Here is an 11,654-nt window from a genome sequence, read left to right on the forward strand (position 1 = left end):
ATTTCATATCAAAACTACAAAATCATTCATACACTAAACTTCTTTAGAGACAAGAAATTGTTTCTTTTAACATTTGAGAAATCTAGGAGAGAGACCTCTTGAGACTTTCGTTTCCTACGTTGCTCATTGCTTCTTTTTATGGTAGATGTTCTGCAACAGGAAATCGAAAGTCTCAATAGCTCAATTTTTCTTGCTGGTGTAAAGAAGATATCTAAAATCCAACCAATCGGACGCACCTCTGAAGAGTTCTTTTTGAGAGAATAATAATTATGTCCTTATTAATGATTAAACCACAGGACTTTTATAGCTCAGCCTACATCGTCTTGGATGGATGATTATACTGATTGGTTGAAACCTCAGATTGACGGTTCGTGTTGCAGACAAGCTATTCCAGGGGGAGAGTTTTGTCCCTCAAAAGGTACGTCTCTGAAACCTTGTCTATTACCACTCATGAATATCGGTTTGATAAATCAAATTAATGTTGCCAACATTAATTCTGTTGGTCACTTTTTTCAATATAATTTGAGCTCTATTGAAAAGAGAGCGCGATCGAGGAAATGTTAATCTGCTAAGTTTAGGACTGAGTGGATCATTTTTATCTGGGCATTTGGTTATCTTTGAATATGCAGTAATATTGTATAAATGGACACCTGCAACCCCCCACATAATTATGATGATACAACTATCACATCCACGCATTACCGTTATACTGTGACTTCGAATATAGTTTTATTCAAATTCAACTTGGAATATGTGTGGGTGTCATGTTTGAGTTATAACAGGCGTGTATCAATCATATATATGATTATTTACATCTGGGACAGATATTCAATGTCACCATCCGAAATACGTGAACAGGGGTCGAACCACCTCTGCATCAATTCCCAAAATGCAGCTTGGAAAAAAAAACAGGCGCATTAAAAATTACGACAAAAGGTGTGTTGTAACTCCAAGGAGTCTTTCAGGTGTGCATGAAATATTCATGCCTACAATTAAAAAAATAAATCAACTTCATTGAGTTTTACTCTTTTGATACTAATTGCAGACAGTCCGTACAGCCCGTGTAGAACCTGTATTCCCCAGACGGAGAGAAATGACCGCCGAGATCCAATGACATTTGAAAAATATTTACCTTGGTTCTTAACTGATGTACCCAACGAAATCTGCAATAAAGGGTAAGAAAGTTCGGTCAATCTGGACCATTTGATCATTATTATTTATTCAAAGTGGTAAACTGACAAGATGCATGGGGCCTATAGGTACAAAATAACAGATATAATGGGTATATAAGAGCGAAATAAGACGGAACAGCTTGTGGGTCAGGGTTCACAGAAGAGAAAATCTCCCCCGGTGGCCATTGTGAATGTCCAAATGTCATTTCCCTATAAACACATTATTTAGCCATAAACACATAATTCACATCGGTTGCAAAACAGAAGAATGAAAAAGTTGTATTGACTCGGATATAAGATACTCAGCAAAAACGTTTGATAAAAGTAATGAATTATAGGTAGAAAAAGCATAATCAGCAGTGGTATTGAAAGTACTTAGAATCAGCTATATGAGCAGTAAAATAAGTAGAAACGGATCATGAAATGAATTATGGACAATGAAATACAGAAATTAACAGGTTGAATTGAAAATTGATTAGAATTAAATAATATGTAAATTATTTTTCATTTTCAGTGGAAGTGCCGCTTATGGTCAAGCAGTAAAGTATGCAGACTCTAGCCAGACGACAATTAAAGGTCAGTACCCATTCAGACCCGCCTAAGCCTAAAATCATCTTCAGGCTTAATAAATACCCCCCCTTGAACTATAACTTGTCACTGCTGCGGAGTCTTTCATGAAAGGACATATCGGATGTTTTGTCCGACAAAATCTATTTCATACGACAAATGCCATGGGAACTGCACTTCTTCGCCAATCAAAATCAAGGAAAGTTGTTAGATGCAAATACTGATCGTTGATGAAACGGTCCTCAGGGCAGCTTTTCACCAACATTTTTTTTGTCTGACAAGTTCTGATTAACATCTTTCCCTGATTTCGATTGAATGAGAAGGAATGCTACTATAGTTTGGTAACTGTCGGATAAATGGGAATTGTTGGATAAAACGTCCGACAAGTCCTTTCACGAAACGCTCCCAAGGTCTTTGTTACATTGTTGATCAATACCCCTATACCTCTTTTCAGATAGACAATCGTGAAAGAGGTACAGGTATATTTAAATAACACTCCACAAAATATGAGTTTCTCCCCACATGCGCGCTTCTGGATGACTGAATATTAAGTTGCGAATGTTCTGCAACATGATCCTGACCGGGCCCTTAACATAAAGCTAATCAGAGAATATCTTTACGATTGATTGTATTGACTACAATATACAATCAATAGTGAAAAATCAAGCGGACGATTAATCGCTAACCTTTGTGTTACGGGACCCTGGTTAAATATCTTTGATATACGGTATAAAAAACCCTAACATGATCGCTACACCCTACCTAACGACCTATTATAGTTTCGACTTAAATTCCTATAATTTTCACCCTCTCTATTTATTTCCCCAGCTTCATACTTTATGACGTATCACACTCCGTTGGTGACGTCACCTGAGTTCATTGGAGCGCTAGAAGAGGCCCACATTCTGGCTGACAACATTGCAGCGTCTATGAAGAAAGACTACCAAACGGGAGAAGAGTTCACGGTGTTCCCTTACAGGTAAGAATAATCCCCACTTTCTTCATGTAATCGTTGATGATATGAATACATTTGTCAATACTGGGAAAATTAAGCAAAGTACGTATTCATAACACTTCTCAAATTTAGAGAGTTTTGCAGAAGAAAGAATAAGATCATACATCGTGGCCGTAACCAATGATATCACTCATGACTCTTTTAAGATAAGTCACCAGTGAGTCCATATCTTCATAAGATCTTCGATATTAAAGATATATGGTGATCACTGTGACTTGTATTGAGATGAAATACGGATATGATATAGGCCTACTTTCCTGTTCCCCATAACATTTTCATTCAATGTCATCAACACAGCACCAGGGGCCGGTAACACAAAGCTGAGCAATCATCGTAGAAGAATATTTTTACAATTGATTGCATTGACTACAATGTACAATCAGTCATGAAAACCAAGTGAACAATCAATCGCTAACCTTTGTGTTACGGGACCATGGTGAGTACTGTGTTTCTCAAACGATCTGCTGGATTCCCCCATACTATGAATACAGTCTTCTGCAGTTATACTAATAATTGGACACATTTGCTTCTCAGCTAATCAAAGTTAGTGATCATGATGAAGTCTTCAGGCTAGAAAACAACGCTCTCAGTGTCTTCTATTGATCCTAAAAGTCACAATAAAGATGCACAGATGAAAAGATAAAACAAAAAGCAAATGGGGCTATCGAGAAATGTGTGCTTAAGGTGCAATTCTTTTCTCTTTCTCTCTATGTAGTATCTTCTACGTATACTACGAGCAGTACCTGACATTGGTTGATGAAGCCATCGTCCAGTTGTTGATCGCCTTGGTACCTATCTTCGTCGTGAGTCTCCTCATGTTAGGATTCAGTATCTCAGCTCCCGTCATCATCATCATATCCATCGCCATGATCGTCGTCGACACCATGGGGGTCATGTACCTCTGGAACATCGAATTCAACGCCGTCTCATTGGTTAATCTTATGATGGTAAGTCACTAACAATGTCATGGTCACGGTCCACGAACAGATCCTAGGTCACCTTGTGACTGCGGAAATCGCACGATAACTCTGTATCCAACATTTTTCGTACAATTTGGGCTGCGGTTTGCATCGTCACTTGATGAGCTGACAAACAATACCCATGAAACGATTTCATTACGTCCTACGGAACATCAGGGGTATCGTGTACAGAGGCAACGCGGATATCGTTCGGGATACGTGCGACCAACCGTATATAAAATCAGACAGAGATCGTACGACACGTGTTTACCATATATGTCTACCCGGAATCGTGCGATCAAAGTAAGGTTATCGCAGTCGTCATTAGGTGTCCTTAATGCTACCGACACATTCAAACATGTCGAATGGAAACCCACTTATTCGTTCAAAACGTTTGATTAACTGTTTGGTTGATGTAGAAATACTTTGATTCATTTACGTATCTCTGAACCCTTGCCATCCTTATCAACAAGCAAATGCTATGCTTATTCAAAACACGTTTTCTCTCTTCTCAGGCTGTTGGTATCTCCGTGGAATTTGTTTCACACATCACAAGATCATTCTCGGTCTGCGTAAAGGGAAGTCGTCTAGAGAGGGCAGAATATGCATTGGCCACCATGGGAAGCTCGGTAAGAACAAATTATACAGTATATAAGAGTTGAGAGAGAGAGATTTTCCTTTGTTTTATTTTTATTTATTTATCTTTTTTTTTTTTTTTTGGGGGGGGGGGACAAAAAATGAATAAAACTTTAGAGAAAGAATAGAAGACTGAATATAAACATTTTATTTCAAGTGGTTAAGATTGTGATAATCTTTATAGTTTAATAACAGTAATAATATCATACTAATATATCATCATATGACACAATGATATACCGTTACCACCACCACTACTACTACTACTTCTACTTCTACTACTACTACTACTAATACTACTACTACTACAACAACAACAACTACTACTACTACTACTACTATTACTACTTCTTCTACTACTACTACGACTACTACTATACTACTACTACTACAACACTACTACTACTACTACTACTACTACTACTACTACTACCACTACTACTACTACTACTACTATACTTCTACTACTACTTTTGCAACTATTCGACTACTTTTACCAAAATTGCTTTCCGTTTTTCATTGCAGGTTCTCAGTGGAGTGGCAATGACAAATTTGCCAGGAATCATAGTATTAGCCTTTGCCAAGTCCCAGCTATTCGTTGTCTTCTATTTCCGAATGTTTTTGACGATCACTCTGGTTGGTACCGTGCACGGTCTCATCTTCCTTCCAGTGGTGCTAAGTTACATCGGTAAATACTCGTCTTATTCATTTCTGCTTTGTTTTTTTGTGCACCACTTTAATCTGTACGTTCCTGGATTTGAATATCACTGTAATAAAAATGAGTAAAAACACACCATAATATTAGATGAGGAAACATGCAGGTATGTTAGTGTAAAATATGCGGTGAACTAAATTATGTTTCATGTGTAATTATTCACACGACATTGCAAAACATTGCACAGTTTTTTACGTTAATCTTACCAAACAAACATGTAGGTGTGGGTGAACAAACTTGTGTTGAACGCAGCTCATATAGGCCCTATGGAGTAACGTTTACATGAAACTGAGTACTTTAGAGAAATGTTCTTTTAAATGGTATTGAATTCTTAATTTAATGATCATTGTTGTAATTCGTTGTAAGCGGAAGTTTTTGTTCTTGTTTACCAAACTTCATGTATACCTTACGCTTGTGACTGATGCTGCTTGTCATGTACAGATTATATAAATAGGCATATTTAATTTACTTTCAATTTCCAATAACTATCCTTCCCTCTATAATGTTTATGTAAATTCATGAATGTTATGATTCATCCAGTGAACTTGAACTAAAATATGTTTCATGTGTAATTATTCACACGACATTGCAAAATATTGCACAGTTTTTACGTTATCTTACCAAACAAACATGTAGGTTTCCTATTTACACACATAGTTTCCTCTTAACATTAAAATAAATCTTGTTAGCGTGTAAGACGTTAAAAGACTAAGACAGTTAGGAATGGGAATACAAGGTCATCTCTGCGCGGCGCACAAGAATTATCAATTTATACTTGATTAAAAAATGCATGCATGTCCCCTTTAATTGATACCCATTAAATCATTCATCATCTCTTGTTAGTTATCTATCCAGGGGCCCGGCTACTCACCTACTCGTTTGTTATGCTGATAACTCATATTCTTACTGCCATTCTTTTTTTCCCTGGCTTATATCCATATTTTAACAATACATAATACCGAATGACAAACAGTACCCCAAGAGAAAACGTTTAGCCAGAGTTTAGAGTTTCTTTCTAACCAGCACAAACTGTTCATATTAGCAGCTGGATGAAATCACAAACTCACCACTCGTCTATTAAATTGTACGACACGTCCGTACATTACTGCTTCGGTTATTTTAAGATCTCAAGATGTCAAAAACTTCGGATAGGTCTTGTAATAATTGTAAGACATAATCCTATACTGAAAAGACCACAGTGCCTCACAGTGTCCACAGTGTCTTCATGTAGTGAACCATGTGAAGGTGTCATTCATCATTTTAAAATGCTCAAATTTAACAATGTGAAGACAATCCACACTGTGGAACCTCCACAATATGATAATTCAAAACGTGCTCACATTGTTGACTCTTGGAGTATGAAATTCATCATGTTAAATTTGAGCATATCCACAGTGTGAAGATGAGTTCACATTGTGTTCCACAATGTGAGTACACTGTGAACACACTGTAAGCACATCTATGAACACACTATGATTACACTGTGAACACACTATGAATACATTGTAAGTACACTGAAAACACTGTGAAAACACTGTGGATACATTGTGAACATACTGTGAATACATTGTAAGTACACTGTGAACACACTACAAGCACACTGTGAATGCGTTGTAAGCACACTGTGCACACACTGTAAGCACACTGTGAACACACTGTAAACACACTGTGAAGACACTGTAAGTACACTGTGAACACACTATGAATACATTGTAAGCATACTGTGAACACACTGTGAATAGACTGTAAGCACGCTGTGAACACACTGTAAGCACACTGTAAGTAGACTGTGAACACACTGTAAGTACCCTGTGAACACACTGTAATTACACTAGGCGTTGTGGCGTGCGCCTGTAATCCAAGCTGTGGGGAAGTTACAAATTGATGCAGAGGTTCGAGCCCTGGTCACGTCTTTCGGATGGTGACGTTAAAGGTCGGTCCCAGACGTAAATAATCATATCTGATTGATACACGTCTGACAAAACTCAAATACACACACACACTGTGAACACACTGTGAACACAGTGTGAATACACTGTAAGCACACTGTGAATACATTGTAAGCACACTGTGAACACACTGTACGTACATTATGAATACACTAAGCATACTGCAAGCACAGTGTGATCACACTGTGAATACACTGTGAACACACTGTAAGCACATTGTGAACATACTGTAAGCACACTGTGAACACACTGTGAATACACTAAGCATACTGCAAGCGCACTGTGAACACACGGTGAATACACTGTGAACACACTGTAAACACACTGTGAACACACTGTAATCACACTGTGAACATACTGTGGAACTTTATGTTATTTCCAGCAGGAATGTGTTGAAATGACGATGAAAAACTCTCAAAATCTGCTAATTGCAACTCGTTTTTTTCTGTTTTGTTTCAGGACCTGATGTTAACCAAGCCTATCTGTTAGAGGAACAGCTCAAGATGGATGCTGAGAAACCAGATAAAAGCGATAAAGCACGGGAGGCAAATGGCGACTCCTTTAAACACGCTTATGACAACGACTCAATGGAGCTCGAGGAAAGCGGTGAAAAGAAGAAGATGTCGGAAGAGGATAATCCTCCTGGTTACGAGGTCGTTATTGGAGCACCGAGATCGTCGGTCGAAGTCCAGGCCGACTTCCCAATGGAGGAAGATAATCAGAAGTTATGACTAGCAAAAATAGATTGATGAAGAGTAGAAGATGGGCCTAAATTAAATACTAGATTATCTGTGCTAGAACAAGAACAAGAAAAAGAAGAAGAACAGCAACAACAAGAACTAGAACAACAACAAGGACAGCAAAAACAACAACAAGACATCAATATAAAATACGTGCGGGTGAAAAAACTTGTGCTTAACGCAACTTATATAGGCCCTATGGAGTAACTTTTACAGGAAACTGAGTATTTTAGACAAATGTTCTTTGCAATGGTATTGATTTCTTTATTTAATGATCCTTGTTGCAATTCGATGTAAGCGAACTTTTTTGTTCTTGTTTACCAAAATCCATGTATACCTTATGTTTCTGACTGATGCTGCTTGTCATGTGCAGATTACATAATAAGGCATATTTAATTTACTTTCAATTTGCAATAACCATCCTACCCTTTATCATGTTTATGTACACTCTCTTGGATAGTAGTCTACCTGAGCGTCTGAAACTGTTTAACTATGCTCTCACATTATTGTTCTTTTCCTTCTTTAGAATCTGAAGTGTTCTACTTAAGAATTATATTTTTCGATTCAAACCGATATGCGTTTTATACATTTCTCCATATTGATTCATATCATGCATATGGTGATTGTATAGAAAAACAATAATATGTGTGTAAAGTTGAAACCCGAGTTTTGTACAGAACATGCTTCACTACCATACTAGAACTGTCCCTTGTTAAAGTAATAATTTTCTCTTTACTTCAATCAGTAAAGTCTAAAAATAAAAGGTCCATTGTACGTATTCTCTTTTAAAAAAAAATACAATCCTTGATCCGCGTCTAACCAGACATGTTTGCTTGATTTTGCCCCTTACTTTATAGGTGGCTATGATCTGGATGTTCTAACATAGACACCCCAGCTATTCATCCATTGGTGTTCTTAAAAAGGCTATTGTTGTGAAAATATTGAGTGTGGTTTTCACATCATAATATATCCTATCTTTAAAACATGTAGAGCTGCATTTTAGAGAGATTAACAGAGGTGAAAAGAATAGAAATACATGGAGACTAAAAATGATAAAAAGAAACTACGTCGCTGTATTTGTTCTTGAAAAAAATAAAGAGTCTTCGTGTATATTTGGATTAGTTCTAAAGGAAAATTTATACGTTTCCACGGATGATGTTCGAATATTCGAATACTCCGAAAATCACAAAAACCATTGAAGTTGTTTGTTCGTCCGAAAATGAAAAGAAAGTTCATTATTCCGAAACATTTCTGGCATTATTTCTAATGTTCGTTATTTCGAAAGTTTGTCAGTTTAAATATAAAGTGAGGTTCATTATTCCAAAAGCTTTGAAAGTCCGAAAGAGAAACATGTTTACAAACCTTACTTCAACTTTATTTTCAGAATATCAAACCTTCGGAATATTCGAATATTCGGAATAACGAACCTGCGGAATGACGAGCTGTAACAGTTGCCGTCCAGGGGTCCGTTGCAGAAAGAGTTGCAATCAATCGCAACTCTAAAAATCATGCGCAACTTGATTTTCAACCAATCAACAGCGCGCATTTGGGACTTGCGATTGATTTTTTGACTTGCGTTTAAACGCAACTCTTTCTGCAACGGACCCCTGATATGGTCAAATTTTTGCAGCAGAACAGAATATCTGATAGCAGTGATATTGTGTTTAATAGTAATAATAAAAAACTTTGTAAACAAATTTTTGTAATCGACGATTTTGTAAAGTCCGCTGATCTTGATCATATATCGACGAAGGAAAATATTCTTTAAAATAAAAATATGAATTGTGAGGCTATTATTGAAAATTTCGTGTAATCGAAAGTGTGTATATTTTGTCTTAGTATCGTATATGCATATGTTTCAAGTTATTGCACAATTGTTTGGCAGAGCCACGGATTGAGTATTATCGCAGAAATGAAGTGTTCCAAAGTGTTTAAAGCCAAAGGCTTCTCGTATTTTGATCAAATATATCAACTTAACCATGTCAGGTCACCGATAGCTAATTATGTAGCCACTACAGAGTGCTAGCTCTTAAATAAACTACGTTAGCGTGGTAATATCTTACTGTCACATGTGTACTCATTCTCTAGATGTTAGGAATATAAACTTTCATATTTTGTGTACACATGGTATAAATGTTGCGGGTGGTATATATTTCGTGTGATACATTACGTGTGCAAAATATAGGCATGTTCATTAAAGTTTGTGTATAACTTATTTAACCATTTTACTTTGGACCAAGAAAATAACGTAAATGTATCAATATTTGCATCATAGAATTGCATTCTTAGCAGTTTTATGTATAGAAGCATAGACGTGCAGAAATAAAAGACTAAGTTTTAAGAACGTTTTGAACAGAGATCTTTCTCGCTAAGATTGTTTGAAAAATATAAAGATCATCGCATTCAATTCAAGCAAGTGTACTTTATTGATCCAAAATTTTAGCATTGTATACAATGAATCAGGTGTTGATGTATCGTTAAAAGAGATTGGAATCCTGAGTTAAGATCTGATCTAGCTCTTTGGACAATACTTAGTGGAGTTGAATGACGACTGGTTCTCTTACTTAGTAACGCATGGACCCGTTTTTTCCAAATTGTAGAATTTTAAAAACAAAGTTAGATAAAATTACGAAAATAATCTCGAAAGTGAAAGAGAATTATTTTTGTTCAATCCTCAGCATTATGATTACTCCATTTTTCATTAATGCATTATATTCATTAAATGCTGAAGATACATTCTGAAAATTATTATTTTAAAGAATGATATGAAAGTTCTGAAAGCTCAAAATCAACATTAGTGACATATAGAACATTGTGATGATTGAATGGAGTGTTTGTCTTGTCTATATGCATTACATATGGAATATATACATTAAATGATGGCATATTTTGTCTGCTTTAATTTGCTTACCATAATTATTACTTGAGTCTGAGAAAAATATATGTCTATGTTTGATGGAAATATTTAGTTGTAAAACAACAAATCAGCACTTTAAAACGAATTGCTAATAATTATTTGTCATACTGGAGAACAGATATGTTTAAGTGAGTACATGGTCTGAGCAACTACCCACTATGTTATTTGTACATTCCGCAATTCTACATGTTCAATGTATTTTATTTTTATTCAATGTGCAGTCTAGTTAATTAATTTTGTCAATTTCTTGAAACTTACATTTGAAAACAATAAATGTAACATGTGTTCTTTATTTCATGAGTTAATCAAGACTCAATATTTGATGTGGAATGTATTTTTCATTTTTCAATCCCAACCTATTCGCTGTGTGATAAAAAACAACCACAATGTGTTCACATGATTGACACAAGCTTAAACCTGCTCTAAGAAATTCATATGCCACAGCGTGATCACACACTGCCGAAGCAGTGAGGATAAAAAAAACTGTGAAGACGATAACCGTGATTATATGTTTCGTTCCGCCACGTACAGTGTGTTCATATAGCTGTGAAGATTTCCACTGTGTTGTATTTTCTTAAACATGTGCACACCTATAGTTACCAATAATGCGTATAGCATTTCCATTTATTTGAATGCAGGATAAAAGAGCATTGTCGATTGAATGCCTTGCTCACGGGCATAGGTGCCGCGGCCGGGATCGAACCCCGGACTTCGTATAGCCAGGCGTTTTAGACCACTCGGCCACGGCACCTCCAGGACAGTGCGATCCCAGTGGGACGGCTTATTTTGCACATTATAATAAAATATGCATTAGAAGTGAATTTCATCTTTTGAGGAATTACACATAAAATGAAGGGAAATTTGAGTTTTCCACCGTGACATAAAAAAATACACACTTTTTGGTCACACAATATTCACATTAATTACATTGTGGTATAGTTGCATACGTTTTCACACTGTGGTACTCCGGTGGTACATCTGTAA

At 36.3% G+C, this 11,654-nt stretch overlaps 1 protein-coding gene across 1 annotated transcript in view; it reads left to right on the plus strand.

The window, feature by feature from the left end:
• LOC129254481 (NPC1-like intracellular cholesterol transporter 1) overlaps positions 1–10,962 on the plus strand; it is a 33,925-nt gene extending 22,963 nt beyond the window's left edge. Inside the window, exons 19-26 of the mRNA XM_054892945.2 lie at positions 297–418; positions 1,046–1,175; positions 1,687–1,748; positions 2,568–2,718; positions 3,470–3,701; positions 4,229–4,342; positions 4,875–5,037; positions 7,473–10,962. Coding sequence (XP_054748920.2) covers positions 297–418; positions 1,046–1,175; positions 1,687–1,748; positions 2,568–2,718; positions 3,470–3,701; positions 4,229–4,342; positions 4,875–5,037; positions 7,473–7,744 — 1,246 coding nt within the window. The 3' untranslated portion in view covers positions 7,745–10,962. The remainder of the gene's footprint in view (positions 1–296; positions 419–1,045; positions 1,176–1,686; positions 1,749–2,567; positions 2,719–3,469; positions 3,702–4,228; positions 4,343–4,874; positions 5,038–7,472) is intronic.
• Positions 10,963–11,654: the final 692 nt, after the last annotated feature.

This window comes from Lytechinus pictus, chromosome 2 (genome assembly GCF_037042905.1).
Source record: "Lytechinus pictus isolate F3 Inbred chromosome 2, Lp3.0, whole genome shotgun sequence".
Lineage (NCBI taxonomy): Eukaryota > Metazoa > Echinodermata > Echinoidea > Temnopleuroida > Toxopneustidae > Lytechinus > Lytechinus pictus.